General features: G+C 43.3%; 1 protein-coding gene across 4 annotated transcripts in view; it reads right to left on the bottom strand.

Annotated features, from left to right (window-relative positions):
- The window catches only part of DYM (dymeclin), a 241,242-nt gene that overhangs the window by 59,867 nt on the left and 161,920 nt on the right, over nt 1–19,455 (bottom strand). For all 4 annotated transcript variants that reach the window (XM_074570405.1, XM_074570403.1, XM_074570406.1 and 1 more), the window contains one exon: nt 12,893–12,995. In XM_074570405.1, coding sequence (XP_074426506.1) covers nt 12,893–12,995 — 103 coding nt within the window. The remainder of the gene's footprint in view (nt 1–12,892; nt 12,996–19,455) is intronic.

Raw genomic sequence — 19,455 nt, 5'->3', positions numbered from 1 at the left:
GGTTATTTTGACTGTAATTAACCACTCTGTGGGAGAATTCCCATTTACAAAAACTGATTCGGCGTATAAAACGAGTAATGTATCCCTCTATTTCACTTAGTTCCTAAACTGCAAAGAAATGAGAAATTAAAGGGAAATCGCTGGTTACAGGAAAGGGAAATAAAAGTTTAGCTTTCCAATTATGCCTGCGAAAAACATTAGGGTGACTTCACAGAATTCAATAAACACGAAAACCAGAGACTCTTCTAAATTTCTATTTCTTCTAAATACGCTCGTCACGTGTTTGACAGCTTTCCCGCCACGTTATTCCACAGAGAACAAGAATCCACCGCCGTCAACGGGGATAAACACCATTAAAATTCTCTATTCTACCGTTCTTTAACGCTGCGTTTCAGGCCAGGTGATGAGGAAATCGATTTTGTGCGCCTTATTTTGCTCCACGTGATACTTCTTGTGAGCAGGAGGAGAGGAACCAGCCCCGGCATTTTCCTTTTGGTTCGGAATTTCTCGCCTACATCAATCCTCTTTCTTCTCCAACCTTTTTTCTTTTTCACTTCGTACCAGGACTGTCTTTCAGTCTTAACTGACTCATCATTCCTTCTAAAATATTCTCCTTTCCTTCATCCCATCCTTCGGTCCCTTGGCCACCCACGCTGCTAATTAGCAGCAGCTGCCTGACATTATAGGTAATATTAACAAGAGCCATTAGCGCGAGACAGCGAGACATCTTCTTCAGGGGGATAATACCCCTCCAAGAAGACAAATTTCAAGTTGATGGGACCGCGCTTCCGTAATTTGGACACAACTGGAATAAGGGCGACTCTGAAGAGGTCAAAAATGGTCCCGTTTTAACTTCTTCGTGTTTCGGTTCAGATGGATTTGAGCAGCAATTTGACGGGTGAACAATTTCTTATCTTTTTCAAAAATCACCAAGTCTTGATTTACCTTCATTCCTCTTATTTTCTCCGGCTGTCTTTCCAATTCCAAATCACGGGTATCTGCGATGAAGGAATCTGAACAATGAAGGAAGCTAAAAATCCTTGTTATGCCTTTTTTTTGTTTTTAATAACTATTTATTACCCTTCGATATAAACAGATTGATTTTTTTTAAACGACTGAAAGAGTTCCAAAACCTCACTGGTTAATCCATAAGTTTCCCTGTAAAATACAAAGGGAAGAAGCCTGAAATGGAAGCTGTAGCATCGAAGAGTTCTCACGTTTCGCCAATATCTCACCAAGAAAAAGTGGCGTAAAAAGATTCCGATTCCGATGAAGTATTTAGTACCAAAGAGCCTAAAAGGGTCTGAACAGAATTCCTTCTGCATCCCTTTCCTTTCCTTTATATGGCTGCATGTCCAAAAAAAGAATTACGGCGATGTTTATAACATACGGTAACGGACTTCTGGTTTTTAAGCGCTACATTTTTCAATCCAAACCTTGCTCTAGGAAGACTAAAAGTTTGTTTTACTGCTGTTGGTGAAATACATAGCAGTTAACAAAAATAAATCCTCTTCTTTGGAGAGCTGGGTTTTTCCATTTGTTTCCGGAGGTTTGACAAAGCCCAACCATCCAGAGAAATCACCGTCTCCTGAAAAGCTCCGAACAACCCACTCGTGTGAAGGAAGCAGCAGGAAAAGGGTCTAAAGACCACATCTGCGATGGAAGACACTTCGGAAGATCAGTGCTGTTACTTTTTTCAACAAAATTTGTCATTAGTCTGAGTGGAGCAAATGTTGGCTTACGGTGAAGCAATAAACACTATTTACGGAGGGGCCTGTGAAGGTTTTATCTTAATTTATCGCATATTCTACCCACAGCTCCTGCTGTATCACACCTCAGGCCCTTCTAAAATCCCGCTGCTGCTTCCAGCTCTCCCAAATGCAACTCAAATAGACGCACAGCAGAAAAAATCAGGGTACAAAATTCTACTGCTTAATCTGGGGAGGTGTGAAGGGACCCTGAGATAGCGCTCAACCATTTCTAAACCAAGCGCTCACATCTTCTTTAGCATCTTCAGCGAGTTTGCAGGTGACACCAAGCTGGGTGGTGCGGTCAACGCACTGGAGGGATGGGATGCCATCCAGAGGGACCTGGACAAGCTCAAGAAGCGGGCCCCTGTGAACCTCATGAGGTTCAACCAGGCCAAGGGCAAGGTGCTGCACCTGGGTTGGGGCAACCGCTGACATCAATATGGGCTGGGGGATGAAGGGATGGAGAGCAGCCCTGAGGAGAAGGACTTGGGGGTGTTGGTGGATGAGAAGCTCAACACACCCCAGCAATGTGCACTGGTAGCCCAGAAATCCCCCGCAGCCTGGGCTGCATCCCCAGCAGCGTGGGCAGCAGGGTGAGGGGGGGGATTCTGCCCCTCTGCTCTGCTCGGGGGAGACCCCCCTGCAGTGCTGCCTCCAGCTCTGGGGCACCAACAGCAGAAGGACACGGAGCTGCTGGAGCGGGGCCAGAGGAGGCCCCGGAGATGCTGGGAGGGCTGGAGCCCCTCTGCTGGGAGGACAGGCTGAGAGAGCTGGGGGGGTTCAGCCTGGAGAAGAGAAGGCTCCGCGGAGACCTTCCAGCCCCTTCCAGTCCCTAAAGCAGCTCCAGGAAAGCTGGGGAGGGACTCTGGATCAGGGAGGGGAGCCATGGGACGAGGGGGAATGGCTTCAAACTGAAAGGGAGGAGATTTAGATGAGATATCAGGAAGGAATTCTTTGGTGTGAGGGTGGTGAGCCCCTGGCCCAGGTTGCCCAGAGAAGCTGTGGCTGCCCCATCCCTGGAGGGGTTCAAGGCCAGGTTGGCTGGGGCTTGGAGCAACCTGGTGTGGTGGGAGGTGTCCCTGCCCAGGGCAGGGGGGTTCGGACTAGATGGCCTTTAAGGGTCCCTTCCAACCCAAACTGTTCTATGATTCTCTTCTCTGACTCATCATCTTCTCTTTTAAGGACACTCATTTAAGTGGTCTTATCAAAACCACCTCTTTTCAGTACAGAAATGCAAACAAATGCCATCATTTATACCCTTTACTCCAAAATAATGACAATACCCTAAACCTATGTAACTATGAAAGGAGGACAATAAGTAAAAAATTATGATGTTCGTGTTTTGCTTTCTTCAAAACTGTGTAACGGCCAAAATAACGGACTTTTAAAAGGCTTTAGCAGGTGTTTGTATTGCTAATGCCAGAAGTTCTTCCCACTTCTTCCAATTTGTTCTCACGTCTCATAAATCTGAAGAATGAAAGATTTTTCCATCAGATGATCATAAGATTCTGCCACCACACAGAATTTTCTTTTTTTTTTTTTTTAAAAAAAAAATAGTGATTTTCACCCTTATTTTGCCAAATACCGAGAATTTGCAAGTGAAATAAGGATTAATGCCACCTACGTAATACGAAAACCAGACACCAATGAGACTTTTGTGGAACTCCTGAACGACGAAAGGAGAACATCATCTTGATGTTCTTCAGCTTATTTGTCCAAAAATCCTTCAACCACACTAACGCAAAGATCAACTGCAAATAACTATTCAGGCTAATATATGGAAGTTTAAATAGTCTGAACTTCACCAACATCTTTATCCCGGGATTTTAGGATAGTTTCTTCTTTCTGTTTCAGGATAATTTATGCAGCAGTTTCACAGAAAAGTTTCCAATTCATTTCAAGGAAAGAACTGATTAAGAATTCGGGCAGAACTGCAGAATTTGGCTATTACTCAATCCAAAAAGCTTGCTTTAGATTTGGGTTAGGTTGGTTATTTCGGTCTCTTCTGAAATTGCTATTTGTGATGATATAAAAATAGGGGGATTAGGTAGGAGTGATATTCTTAAACTAAAATATAATTCATCTGAGGGAGGGTATGACTAATATTTAGAAAATGTATTTATAGGCCTTTGGCTCCATACTGGAGTGGAGACAGGCATACCCAAGAATAACCTGATATTGAAAATATCACTTCTACACTTGAGCCATCAACTCAGAGTAATCAAAAAGAAGGTAATTTAGTGCAAAACAAGGCGTTTTCCTTTTTAGTTGCCGTTTCAATTGCTGGAATCCACATACCGTACAAACCCATTAAAATATAACATGGGGTTTACCATATCCTACCTTCAGTAAACATCCTAGAGAAGTGTTTTCTTGTATAAACCTCTTCTTAGAGGTTTGTTAAAGGCGCCAACAAAAGGATCTAAAAATTCACGCACAAACCCCAAGTTGTTTAGACTATTAAATATACATATTTATAAGACACATAAAACCGGAAGAAAATCCAGGCAAAAAGACGACGGAAGAGATCTAGGCAATGCTTTGGGTGAAAAGTAGGTGGCTTCTGAGTTTTGAAGAAACGTCATGACAAAATAAACTAACTTAGCTCCCCCCCCTCCCCGCCCCGGCCCGACTATTCGACGCATACGGATATATTTCCATTAGGAGTCCTCGATGTACTTTGCTAAACATTTCCCATTTGGCCAACGGTGCGTTCAATTCTACAGCTAAAGAAGTAAGACGCGTTTTGTACCTTCACAGCAGTTAGGGCGAAGCAGTATTTTACAGACTACCCGCTAAACAACGTTAATTGCATCCCACTAACTCTATTACGGCCGACCGGTTTATTTGGAAGTGGGTTTAATTTCATTTCTGCATCATTACTAGAGTCATCAGACGATCGCAGGGAAGACTTCCTATTTCTTCACGATTGCGCGCGTTTATAGGAAAACACTTATGTCTGGTGGCGGAGCTCTGCATTGAACCAGTTCTTTAGATAATTAAAAAAAAATTAGATAGAGCTGCAGCATATCTAATGTGATATTAGATATGTGAGCAGCGAACAGATTATATGACCCCAAAGCAGCACAACTTTTATTTCCAGTTCAAATACTCTTCACACTGAGAGTAAACGAAATACTTGTTCGCTACGTGCTGGATACACTAAAAATATTCACTTTTTTGCATGTCGCCCTTCATCAAAATATGTCTCCACCACAAGATCCCGTAACCTTACCCGAAATACCGAATTATTACATGAAAAAACTCTAATTGTTGCCATGACAGGGACAGAACGGGATTGATATGACAATGTACTGGTGGACAAATATCACGGACAAAATATTTTAATCTATGGCTGTTAATATTACTTATTTCTAGAACGTTCATTTTGCTTTAACTGTTGAGCGAGGCCACGGTTAACGACAGATAGTGAAAATAAGGCTGACTTCAGACTGGGACCATTATCTTTCATCCGCTGTAACGCAACCGAATCCAGAAAATCGGTAAGATTCTAGATTTGTTTCATTAGCTTCAAAAGACAGCTAACGCTGCAGTTCGCAGACCTTATTTTAACCTGCTCTTTAGCAATCCCAAATTTCTAAGATAAATATGGAGTCCTCACTTATAAAAGACAATTTCTTCCTGGGGAATAAATGAAATAGGGGAAACTTTTAACATCTACCCATGTACAAGGGGCGGATTAAGTTGGCTCTCCGTTGGAGAAACTAAAATAATGACTGTTTACGAAGAACTCGCAGCTTTGAATATCATCAACTCTAATACCAAGATACAAGTTACCAAAAAAAAATAAATAAATAAAAATCCTTTTTTTGTTGAAACCACTTTTGTAATACTGCTTTTTAATAACCCTCATAATGGCCGAATTAGAAGGACCCCAACTGAAGTCATTCATCCCACATAAAACAAACATTGCTTTTTCTTCTTAGCTTTGTTTTACAAGCTACATTATTTCCAGATGACGCTTGAGGGGCCTCGGAGTTTCAAGAATTAGATGCTTAAACGGACAGCTGCTTTCTATTTACCATAGAAATCAAGGATAAATCAAAGAAGCAGCTAAATATTGGACTTCATTTCGCCCGTTACGGAGCGCAAACTGAGAAGGAAAAAAAGGAATCGAGAAATCTCATCGCCCAAATGCAAAGCTGAATTCTCATTATTAAGCCGAGAGGGGAAAAACTCACTGACGTTCGCAGAATTCCAAGCCTCCGTGTAACGCTAGCTCCGCACAGCAGGTAGATTTAACTGGGTTGGGAAGGAGCCAGGAAAAGTCAGCTCTGACTGGGAACTCTCCCAGTACCACCAGGCTTTGCTACTGCAAATGTTTTATACGTCTATTATATAAAAAAATGTATATACTTTGCATATATTTATATTTTTAATATAAAAACATATACTTTGTATATATATTTATATAAAAATATAGAATATATTACATATAAATATATAACTTATTACATATAAATATATAAACATATCAATATAATATAAAAAACAGAATATATAATAGAAATATATATTATAACATATATTTAATATATATACACATATATTTTTCAATATATATGTATACACATAGCTCACTGCATTCGTATTCTTCACGTTTTTCCCTTTGGATTGCCAACATGCATTTATTTCTATACCCAAACTAACACACAAGCCGCAGGTTTTTGCCCAGGGATGGCTTTTAATCTATTCACAGGAGCACATTTGTAAATATAATAGTCTGAAACTAAACTCTATTTTGTTCTATCACTCACAAAATTCCTCCACCGTCCAAGCGCTGGGTGAGTGACAGCCTTACATATGAAATAACTGAAGATGCTGGCACTAAGTAGGGGTTTTTTTTTTTTTTAGAATTTTTCCTAACACGTTTAAGCGTCAGCTGGATAGAACAATGCGATTTTTTTATAGGCAAAATTTAGAAGGTAAAAAAAAAAAAGAGTTAAAGTGAAGCGACTTTTTAAATTTTTTCTATGTGGCTACTAATCATCTTACCTACACTATTTTCTGTTGATATTATTCCATTAAAGCAAGCGAAGGCTGTCGGTAAAATCCCTACGGATGGGAAGAGAAGAAACTCCCGCAGACAGCAGCGTGGGGCGACCCTGACCCGGGGTGTTGAGACATTCACCAAATGTGCTCCAAGGGGTTTTCTTTGAACTCCTCCGACTTCACGCCCACCACCAGTCAACACGAGTTTGGGCTCCCACTGCCATAAAATCCCTCGTCCCTGGGTTGCATTAGGTGATGCTGAAATAAATTTAGAAACCAAATCAAAAGCTACGTATCCAAACGCAGACCCAAGGGACGATGCACGCCAAACTATTTGAATGTAAAACTAGTCCTACATTTGATTTTTATTTTCCTCAATTTTTGCATTAAGCAATTTTTTTTTTTTTTTTTTTTCTTACGTCAGCGAGAGAATTCTGAACCCCTTGACACAAGCTTGCCAAAATTCAAAATTTACTTTCTTCTTCAGGCTGGAGAGGCGGGCCCATGCCAACCTCATGAAGTTCAACAAGGCCAAGTGCAGGGTCCTGCGCCTGGGTCCGGGCAATCCCAGGCACAAATCCAGGCTGGGTGGAGAATGGATGGAGAGCAGCCCTGAGGAGAAGGACTTGGGGGTGTTGGCGGATGAGAAGCTCAACACACCCCTGCAATGTGCGCTGGCAGCCCAGAAACCCCCCGCAGCCTGGGCTGCATCCCCAGCAGCGTGGGCAGCAGGGCGAGGGGGGGGATTCTGCCCCTCTGCTCCGCTCGGGGGAGACCCCCCTGCAGGGCTGCCTCCAGCCCTGGGGCACCAACAGCAGAAGGACACGGAGCTGTTGGAGCGGGGCCAGAGGAGGCCCCGGAGATGCTGGGAGGGCTGGAGCCCCTCTGCTGGGAGGACAGGCTGAGAGAGCTGGGGGGGTTCAGCCTGGAGAAGAGAAGGCTCCGCGGAGACCTTCCAGCCCCTGCCAGTCCCTCAAGGGGCTCCAGGAAAGCTGGGGAGGGACTCTGGAGCAGGGAGGGGAGCCATGGGACCAGGGGGAATGGTTTTACACTGGAAGAGGGGAGATTGAGATGGGATATTGGGAAGAAATTCTTTGGTGTGAGGGTGGTGAGCCCCTGGCCCAGGTTGCCCAGAGAAGCTGTGGCTGCCCCATCCCTGGAGGGGTTCAAGGCCAGGTTGGCCGGGGCTTGGAGCAACCTGGTGTGGTGGGAGGTGTCCCTGCCCAGGGCAGGGAGGTGCCACTGGATGATCTTTAAGGTCTTTTCCAACCTAAACTGTTTTCTACGATTCTATGATTCTCCATCCTCTCCCTTCCTAGAAATATTTAAGGAGAATCCCTTGTTACCAGCTGCAGTGTAAGAAGTGTTGAAGTGCTTGAAAATCGCAGACAACGCAATGAAATCCTTAAAAAGCAACCATTTGGGTAGACAGTAGCTCCACCAACAGCTCTGATGTGCTGCTTTCCAAGGGAAGTTAGCATGCCTCCGGTTACGCTGCTAAATATCTCTGATTTAACAAATTACATCAGGCCGTAATAAAATTACAAAGAATATCACTGATATGTTTACTGAAGTAATTCGTCTTGATCTGAACCGGAAGAAGCAAAATTCCCAATTATTTTATTACCAGTTTTCTGCTTTGTTCAAGATTTTGGAAACCGCGTTTTCGTTGCACGCGAAAAAGCAACAAAAAGCCTAACCGGATTCTTCCCATTTCGTCAAACCTGGAGATCCTCGTGGACAAGGACAACTTAACCGAGGTGTGGGATTTCAAAACAGGTCATTGCTACTACAAAAATAATGCTTAATACTAAAGCGTGATAAACAATTAGTAAATTAAGTACCCTAAGAACCGGTCTGACCAAGGATCCTGTCTCCAAGGTGATGGTTTGATGACAGGGGGTTCTTCTCCCCGCTGGCTTCTCCATCCTCCTCCCAGATCCCATCGTACTGACAACAGTTTATCGGGAAAGGACCGGGAAACTGGTCTAGCCTTAATAAGCAGGACAATTTGCTCTTTGTTTGGTGTTTTTTTTGTTTTTTTTTTTGTTTTTTTTTTTAAAGCTCAGCAAACCTCCTCAGGAACGCTATAGAAGCCAACGGGGTCGGTTCCTTATCCTAGTTGACAGCAAAAATTCCCGCAGGCTTGTCGGCGCACCAGAGACCCGATGGTAGCAGCAGATACTCACAAAAAGACCACAAAAAAGGAGAATCCCAAGATATTCTTTAGCACCGTCAATAATCAACAGCTTAGGGACTTTAGATTAGGTCAAAAACTTGGGGTTTCACAGGAACGGAAGCAAAGTACGGGAGAAACACTACCACTGCTCGAGCACTCGGGATTTAAGAGATCTCCATCCCATCTCCGTTTGCTCCCTTTGTGTGTCTGCGGTACAGCATGGGATGTAACGTCACGTCCACCACAGGATGCTCACGACGGACAGGGTTTGATTCAAGATCACTGATGCTGCCTTTTTTTCCCCCTTCCATATCCTTCCTCGTCCGAAGAAGGAATGCCCGGTATTTACCATAATTTGTTTTTCGAAGTCTAGTACTCAGAAATGAGCAGAAAGGCACGGAAAGGAAGGTAAGACCGTAAGCAACACCCACAATAATTTGCTGTATGATTTAACCCTTGCGACGCAGGTACCACGAAAACTCACTTTTGGATTACACACCACCATGAGAAAAAAAAATCATTTGTAAGTTAAATGAATTAAATACATTTTAAAATAACTAAAATAATGAGAAATACGTTTTGAAAGCATATGTTTGACTGATCTGAACGAAACCTATGAAGACAATAGCCTACTAAGCAATCCTCCTCCTCTCTAGACATAAGCCTGGGCAGAACAGGCAACCTTGGTACTATCCCTCGCTTTACCTCCGTGCTGGGATACGGCAGCAGAATGAGCTTCAGGACATCAGAAGCTTAAAGTTATCCCGGTTCCCAGATTTTTCCCTATTCTTACAGACAACACAAACATGGGCTTTCAGAAGCAGAATATGCTGAAGTAAATGAAATCTGGCCTCGACTTTCATTTAGTCAAGTGCCTATGCCTCAAATTGAGCTGGAACTCGAGCAATTTGGAGATTAAAAAAAAAAAAAAAAGCAGCCATGTATAAGAGTATACATTCTTTCAAAATACCGGCAATGAACTTCAGGGATTTTACTCTCCCTTCCAGCAATCTTTCCAACTGCTGTCCTTCTCCCCTCCCTACGTCACACCGACAATAAAAGGGAAGAAATTCAGTGAAGCAACTAAATCTCCGGGCTGCACTCCGCAGCGCTTCCCCAGCTGCGTTTCGCAGGTGGCTCCTTCTCTTAGGGGATAACTACGTACGGAGAGCACATCGGGTCCTTCCTTAGCTACAGTATAGATCACATCCACGAAGTTAAAAAGAAGTCCAAAAATCTATAAAAACATTTTCAAGCACCAGATTCTTACGCACCTCAAAATATATACACATATAGATCTGAAGATGAAATTCTTGGCTGTGAGGGGGGTGAGCCCCTGGCCCAGGTTGCCCAGAGAAGCTGTGGCTGCCCCATCCCTGGAGAGGTTCAAGGCCAGGTTGGCCGGGGCTTGGAGCAACCTGGGCTGGTGGGAGGTGTCCCTGCCCAGGGCAGGGGGGTTGGAACTAGATGATCTTGAAGGTCCTTTCCAACCCAAACCATTCTATGAGTCTATATATCCGCACATATAATGCCTATGTGTGTGCGCACATATATATATATTTATTTATACGGGCTCTTTTACAAACACATGTGTGTATCTCACCGTTTTCTTTCCTCTGAACAGTGAGGATGGTAATTTGCTTGTCTAGGAAAGAAAATGCAAGGGTCTCTTTTCATAAACTCAATATTCTGACAACAGGCCACATACAAAGGCAGTCCCTGCTTTAGGGGTAGAAGTCAGTGTTAAAAATGTCAGCCCTGTTCTCCAGACACCTGAAGATGCTTGACAGTTATTTAATAAAGACCCCACGATGCCGCAGAGGTTAGATTCAAAATACAGCCTTTGGCAGCAACTCCAGCTTATGGAGCCCCTGTGCCCATAAACCCTGTCGCAAGCTCCCACTTCATCCCCTCTGGGCTGGGATACTTCATGTTATGCAGAACCAGCTCATGGTATAGTATGGAATGGCAGAATGGTTAGAGTTGGAAGGGACCTTAAATATCATCCAGTGCCACCCCCTGCCCTGGGCAGGGACACCTCCCACTAGACCAGGTTGCTCCAAGCCCCGGCCAAACCTGGCCTTGAACCCCTCCAGGGATGGGGCAGCCACAGCTTCTCTGGGCAACCTGGGCCAGGGGCTCACCACCCTCACAGCAAACAATTTCTTCCTCAGATCTCATCTCAGTCTCCCCTCTTCCAGTTTAAAATCATTCCCCCTCATCCCAAGGCTCCCCTCCCTGGTCCAGAGTCCCTCCCCAGCTTTCCTGGAGCCCCTTGAGGGACTGGAAGGGGCTCCAAGGTCTCCCCGAAGCCTTCTCTTCTCCAGGCTGAGAGATATGGTATGATGTATCTCTGGTATGAAAAGCTTTCACGTCCACCAAAGCAGCCTCCCTCTGTCCTGAAAGCCAACTGAAGCCCCCCAGCTCTCCAGGAGAGCTCAATAAAGAACCAGGAGACCACAGGAGGAATTTGAACACGTAGCAGGGTAATTGCTTAAGCCGCAACCAGGCATGACACCGGGGTTAGACATCTCTGAGAAACACAGCCCCAACAGTATCGTCACTCACAACACTCAGAAATGCTCAGTGCATCCAAAATACTGCAGTCCTCACAACCGTGGAAGCCCCTACACCACGAGCCCCTACTCCTCGAGACGTGAACCCACGGGAAAGGGCCACCAAATCCTCTCCAAGGTGTCTGAAGTCTCGGGGCCTTCCAGTTGTTCGGGCCCACAGAGAGGAAAAAGCTTTATCCAGCTTGTGTATCACCTTACCAGGCAAACAGAAGTGAGATCTCCTGCTCTTTAACCACAAACTTAACTTGAGGAGGTTCTTGAAGTGTTTCAAGCTCCAAAAATCGAAAGGTTAGATGGCAACTTCTGGGAGAGAAATCGGAAGCCCGAAAACCACAGGCGTCATAAGGAGCTTCGCATGAATTAGGCCACGGTGAGAGAGCAGGAATACACAGGGACAACTTGCAAGGGATCCACTCGCTCTATAAACCCGCGTATTTCTGAGTAACGAAGTGCCTCTAGTTCGTACGGTACGTGTCAGGAATAACAACTGAAAGACGCAGTTAAATTAACTCTCAAGTCATTAAACTATTACATCAAATTATCTTTTTAGGTACTTTTATACTTAACGTTAGAGTAATATGATCGTAAAGTCTCAGACAGGCATGTCCTGGAACACGTATTAACACTGAAAATTAAACAGTTGTCATATTTTCATCCTCAAAAATCCAGAGCAACTGATAAATCAACGTGTTGTGTTTTTTTTTTTTTTTTTTTTAACATAGCATTGCAGTTAAGAGTTCAAATGAGTGCAAACCAAAGATACTTCAGCAGTACAAAGATATTATTCAAGTCCGTGGAAGACGTCTCCTTCTTGTACCCAAACTAGAGACTTTCCAACAAGCCGTGCAATTAAATTTTAAAACTGTTGCCTATTTGTGGGTATTGGCGCAGTAAACTGAAGAGGACTGTATGTATTCGTGTCTTCAGAACACACCAGTTTGCCCCACGACTGCAAAGGCTCACCGGGAATTGTTTTCTAGCATTTTTAGGGAATTATTTTCAATCATTTGTAGGCATTTTAATGTATCGTGGATGCCAAAGCCCCGTTCTTAAAAGTAATGGGTTTTTTTTAACCGTGTGATTTGAATATCCTGGAACACAAACGGCTCGAGAATTGCAAGCCGACAGGGTACAGTAAGTCTCTTGGCTACGAATAGCTGCGGTTTTGTTTTGCCGTTTGTAAGTGCGATTTTATTTAAAAAAAAAAAAAAAAAAAGAAGACGTTTCAGACATGACATCATTCCTACAGGTTCCTGTATTTTGGTGGCGGCGGCTACTCAGCCGTCACGCGTTGCGATAAATCTTTGCGGATTTAGGGATGCACCACTTCTGTTCTGAAGCTCCTACTGAAAACGTTTCGGTTCGATACTCACGTAATCAGGAAGCGGAGAGTCATTTGAACCGAGGGAACCTCTTAAGGACTGGGTGGCTTGTTCCAACACTTTGTTGTGTTTTTTCGACAGCAAAGAAAATAAACTGGAGGGGGGGAAAAGGAAGAAAAAAAAAAAATAATTAAAATAATTTCTCAATAATGTTCTGAAATATCCGGTCAGAAGAGAGGTTTTAGTACATACACAAACTCGAGTAAGGGAAATTTTAAAAATGCAACGGGCAATAATTATAGAACTTCTTTATTTATTTAACATCTGGGCTAAGCAACAGCGGAATTTGAATTAGAAATACTCTATAGGATAAATGCCGTGAAGAAAGTCATGTGTTCCCGGTTAAGTTCTTACAAGTCAAACTACAATGGAAGCAATGGCATACATGCAATTTTGGTTCATAACCAGTATGCGTTCACTAAAATGCCATTTCAAAGTGCAGCACCTCATGCGATATATTGCAATATATCGCAATATATCCTTAAGCATCTGGTGTATCATTCATTTCAAGAGCCTATTTGCTTAGTACCGGAAGAATCCAAGTATGCGACAGAAGCTTTGGGGATTTGGAGGCCGAGTTTTTGCATTTTAATATTATATGGTTTTTTCAGATTTATTTTAGCTTAAGACAAGGCATAGAGCATTATCCCAGCTTTATATAAAACCTGTGAAATCAGAGGTCCATATACATACAGGGAAATAAACATTTTTTTCGTTCATTCTGAAAAAAAGCGTGGCAAGGACACTCAGAGAGGCAGGTATAATCTGATATATAAGGAGAACGTAACTTGACTGCAATGGTGGAAGGAGGGATGAGAAGTCAGCAGAAGCAGTGGGCAAAGGCCACCAGCTACTGCTCAGCAGCTTCAAGGAGTCTCATAATTCGGTAAAGCCGCCAGATACCTCAAACACGGCTTTCAATTCCCAGATAATCCATTTTTCCCCCCTCCCCATCTTGGTATAGGTCACGTGTTTTAAGGATTTCTGTACTTAAAAACATTTTTTCTGGCTTTTTTTCAGAGCACTACAGGACTCCTATCAGGCTTTCCTAGGTTGACTGCGTTGGTCCTTAGAAGGTAAAAAGGATGCTTTGACAAATAAACACTAACAAAACCACCAATGCCCAAGCACGCTGCTCTTGGAGTTGGTTTCTCTTGCTCTTGGGACAAAAAGCAGCGTCAGACTCCTGCTTTATCAGATTCAGTCACAAAATCATAGAATAGTTTGGGTTGGAAGGGACTTTCAAGATCATCTAGTTCCAAGGGACACCTTCCACCAGCCCAGGTTGCTCCAAGCCCCGGCCAACCTGGCCTTCAACACCTCCAGGGACGGGGCAGCCACAGCTTCTCTGGGCAACCTGGGCCAGGGGCTCACCACCCTCACAGCAAACAATTTCTTCCTCAGATCTCATCTCAATCTCCCCTCTTCCAGTTTAAAACTGTTGCCCCTCGTCCCGTGGCTCCCCTCCCTGATCCAGAGTCCCTCCCCAGCTTTCCTGGAGCCCCTTGAGGGACTGGAAGGGGCTCCAAGGTCTCCGCGGAGCCTTCTCTTCTCCAGGCTGAACCCCCCCAGCTCTCTCAGCCTGTCCTCCCAGCAGAGGGGCTGTTAATTAAAGCCAGTTTAGTAATTAAAAAAATTAAGTGGCAAAATACTACCTCAGTGTTATATTCTACATAGCCTCTATTTCTTAGAGCTGGAGGACAGCTTCAGTGCTCAGAGGCAGGTGCTTGGAAAGCTTCTCTGCCTCAAGGAAGGATGCTCGGCATTTGAAGAAGTCCTCATAAGGGTTTTTTTTTTACTTAACGTATATCATTGATATCGTATCCTTCATAGCGTGTAGGAGTCGATTCCTCCGAGTATCATTGTTTATCCCCTCATTGCTAGTCAAGAGGCTCAGGAAAAGGCTTCTCCAACACTTACCACCACCACAAAGAATTAGTTACACGTCTTAAGCCCAAATCTTACCTCTCGAGAGCCAACTCAATCAATTCCACCGCTTCCCAACACCTCTTCAGTCAGATATTTCTGAGAACAGATTAACAGCTTCCTTTTACGGACAACCTTCACCACACGTAAGGTATCTAATGAACGTGCATGAGAGCCCTTGGGTACGTTGTACCATCCTCAAGGTTCAGCCTGAGGAACGGGCTCGAGATGGCATGGCCGAAACCAGGGTTGGTCCCCAGCCACTCAAATCCCAGTCCCACCAGGACACTATTGCTGGGGCGGTGATAATCGCAATTGGGCTGATACGGCAGGAACATCAGATGAGATTACAAGACCTCCGTGGTGGTTACGAGAGTTGAAAATATTTAGTGTTTTCAGGGTAAGACTATATTTGACGTCATGAAAATGGGAATCTTATTTTTTCCTGCGTGCTATCCAACACAGCCTCCACAAGACGTGTCATTCTGGGACCAAATGCCAACCCTCCCACTAAATTCACAGCTATTAGTCAAAACCACTAGAACATTCCCCGTTAAAAAGCAGCACCGCGCAAATAAGATACACTAGTAAGGCTTCCATCTTTTTCCCCTTCCATAATCAGTCTGTATTCACGCGCTGAAATTTTTGTTCTAACCAAAATTTGGATTTGCAGCCCGGTCCTTGGCCTGAAACAGCAGCACTCCTTTTCGAATCGCTGATATTTTTGAAGGCTCAGATTTCAGAGATACTGTCATCAGCACCATCTAGTGCTGCGGAGACAGAATAATCGGTTAAAACCAACCTGGTGATGCTTATGGGCGAAAGGGGGAGGGGTGGGGCGGGCGGTGCAGCAAGAACATGTTAAATCTGGTGACTGTGTGCTTCAGAAGATACAGATAAATTTCCCAGAGAGGAAGAGTTTGGAAGAAAAAGGATCGCCAACAAGTAGATTCTTCTCCCAAATACATAAAGCATTGTGGGTAACAAGGAAATTTCAATACAGAGAAGTGGGATCAGGATGTTGAAAAGTGCATTTGTTCAATACGCGTGAAGAGGAAAATGCACGTACATTGATATTCCGCGTGGAATTGGAAGAGTGAAGAGTAAATGTATTTTCTCTGACAGAAACGCAGAGAACTGGGAAAAAGGAGGAGAAAGGAAAAGGATGGAAGACTATTTCTTTATATCCTATTTTTGCTTCCTTAAATATTTTCTTTTTTGTAATTTTTTTTTTTTAATTAAACGTTAATGTCACTAAATTCGAGTGCTTGTTTATGGCATAAGCAAACCCTTGGTGGCTGATTTCTATTTCCAAAGCAACAGGAACCGCCCTGTACGCTCTATTATACGTTGTCTTTGGCACTGGGGCTTCCCCTTGCACAGTTTTGCTTTTCTGCCACATCTCATCACCTTCACACCTGGTCTGGGACACTTCTTTGTGGGACCAGTGCCTAGAACACCAAGATTCAGGTTAAAAAAACCCACCCAGGTTAAAAAAAAAAACAAAACAAACCACCCCAAGCCAATTCTCCTCTTCAGAAATTGGTTATCCTTCTCCAAGAGCCATCCCGTAGAGGAGCATGAGGGCAGGGACACGTAGGCAGGGATTTTTCCATGCTAAGAATACAAACATCTAGAACTGCACCCAGAGCAAACTCAAAGAGCTCCACAGAAACACGACAATTAAACAGAAAAAAATTAAGGCCAGATGCTGTGATTAGCTGAGGAATTTGGAGCTCTGAAGGAAGCAGCGTTGCCTCCCGAAACGGTGTGAAACTTCACCACCAAGTAATTCACTTCTTATTCCGCCCCTCTCTCTACCTCTGAAAACCACCTTGATAAAGATCAACTTTGGTTTTGAAGTATCAGGACATATTTAATTACAATCCTCAGAAGGCATTTGCATGAAATTTAGCTCATAAAAATCTTTTAGCGTCAACAAACGTTGCCTTCAAAAGGAGATGCGTGATTTTGTGGCAGTCCTGTCTTCAGCATCTGGAAGGTTTTGGGTTTTATTTGGATTTTTAAGACATGAATAATGCAATTTAAAAAAGGCAACGATGCTTTACAGCAAGGACCTTCCCCTCCCAACAACAAGGTACATGAGACAAGCACCAATTCATGAAGAGGTGGAAATTAAGACCGTCTCCCAAATTCCCCTCACGTGTCTTAGTCACACTTCTATTTTTTCCCCACTAAAAATCAAGCTGAGATCTAATTGAACGATATTACATATGAAAAATATGTATACGTGTCAACTTGTGCAGCCTGCACAGGTTGACGAGAATACAGAGTCTTCTACCAGAAGACTTTTCCTCTTTCTTCCGTTCTTCTCCATCGACTCTCAGACACGCTAGGGAGATCGACAGCCCTTTGATCTCACCCAATACGGACATTTTATAACAGTAACAAATTATGTTTAGAACAAGGAAAACATCTTGGTACCTCACCCCACCTCTCACTCACAGAAGTACTTGTGGACCACTGTTTAGGAAGCCAAATAATAGGTCGGAAGAAGAGCAAGATGAAATAACAGCCGGCATCTATTATGGATCATCAAACGGCCCCACGGATGAGCTCAACCAACGAGGAAGACTCAAGGCCGAACGACAATCTCAATTTTTAGGAATTTTAGGAATTAAGAAAGCATTGGTTTCTTAACTCCCTCTACACAGATGAAGTTTTAAGGCTGAACCTCGATCAACAAAGAAACGATTACAGACGAACCAGAAATGGTTGCTTAAATACATGTGATTTGATTATGTGGTGTTTGCACACACAATAAAATTCAAACCAGTAATAGAGGAACGTTATTGCTTTCAAAAAGCCAATTCCACAAAGCCTGTGGATCAAAAAAAAAAAAAAAAAAGAGAAAAAAAAGCCAGTAATGGGAACTCATTTAACAACTTTCTTCTTGGTCAACCTAAAATCAGAAGCCAACAATCACGAACAGAAAAAAAAAAAAAGCTTCTGCAAGTTCCGCAGAAAGTCTGATTTAGAGCAGATTGAAAGAGCTTATAAAGTAAACTTCTCACATACAGAAAATGAATGTATAAAATGGATCTTCCGGAACGAAAAAATTCGGGGGGAAAAAAAAAAAAAAAGATAAGGGAATTAAAATTAGAAGTTGAAAGTAAATCCAAAGTTAGAATTTGCCAAAAACTGGAGCTTTCTGAAAGCTTTGGATAACGAGACGGAAAAGTACCGGTGTACTTGATTTTAAGAAAGTAAATAAGAGGCCCCGAGATAACGCCACGCCAGCTAATCCTGAGCGTAATAACGAAATAGCCATCGTGAGACTCATTCAAAGGAGGATATCCCTGGCATAGAAAACCAGACCTTGTCAAGCGCACTCAATTTTTTTTTTCAAGACGACTAGAAATAAGATCAAGCATGACAGTACCCAGGTCGTAACAAGCTTCTACGCGTCATTTATATGACTTGGTTCCACCTGGGGTTTTTAATTAAGAAACCTGAATGATAAAAAGCAACGTGGCACGTGTTATGTGAACTGAGAAATCTGAACAGATTGAAAAAACCTTCAAATTTGAATCTCGAAATAAGCTTTTTCCCTAGGTCAAATTGGAACACATTCTTGGCCCTTCCAAGTGCCAGTAAATATTTAATATTTGCTAAAGCTACCAAAATACTTTCAATGATATAGACACGATATGAGACGACGCAGATCATTGACATAGTTCAATGATAAAGAAGTATTATGGTTAAACTCTGCAAACGGCACATTGATCCCAGAAGCATCAAATAAAGAGAAAAGGGCATTCAAATGAGATTTTTCTTTATCTTTCAAGAAGTTGGGACACAAAATAAACTTCTCCTGATTTAACACAGCCAAACTCAAAGGCACAAATTCAGCAGCAAAGAACCTAAGGTGCTCCGCAAGTGTGAAGGAGCCCTGGGAGAGGCAACTAAAGATGACCAGACCAACAAAGAGCTGCCCATAATGCAATAAAGCCGCTGAAGGAGAAATTGTCTTTGGCATGAATAAAAATAACTAGCGAAGTTTTGCTCTACAGCACCTGCCATTGATGTCTCGCAAGCAGATTTCACAACCATGGTTTGAAAATGCAAAGGTTCAAAGAAAAACGATGATATAAATTATTAAACCAGAAAAGGCACCTCTCCATGAAATGCTCAAGAAGCTCGATTACTTAATGGATTTGACAAAAGATGGAAGGCTGACTTGACCAAAATGCAAAACTGGAGGACAGTTTGTTAACAGAGGATCCTTCAAGCTATCAGAAGGAAAAAAAAAAAAACCCAACCAACAAACCAAAACAAGTTTGGTGAATCAGAATCATACAATGATTTAGGCCGGAAGGGACCTTAAAGATCATCCAGTTCCAACCCCCCTGCCCTGGGCAGGGACACCTCCCACCACAACAGGTTGCTCCAAGTCCCGGCCAACCTGGCCTTGAACCCCTCCAGGGATGGGGCAGCCACAGCTGCTCTGGGCAACCTGGGCCAGGGGCCCACCACCCTCAGAGTGAAAAATTTCTTCCTCAGATCTCATCTACATCTCCCCTCTTCCAGTTTAAAACTGTTCCCCCTCGTCCTGTGGCTCCCTTCCCTGCTCCAGAGTCCCTCTCCAGCTTTCCTGGAGCCCCTTG

This window comes from Larus michahellis, chromosome Z, assembly GCF_964199755.1.
Source record: "Larus michahellis chromosome Z, bLarMic1.1, whole genome shotgun sequence".
Lineage (NCBI taxonomy): Eukaryota > Metazoa > Chordata > Aves > Charadriiformes > Laridae > Larus > Larus michahellis.
The sequence above is the reverse complement of the archived record's forward strand: the minus strand, read 5'-3'. Positions and strand labels throughout refer to the sequence as shown.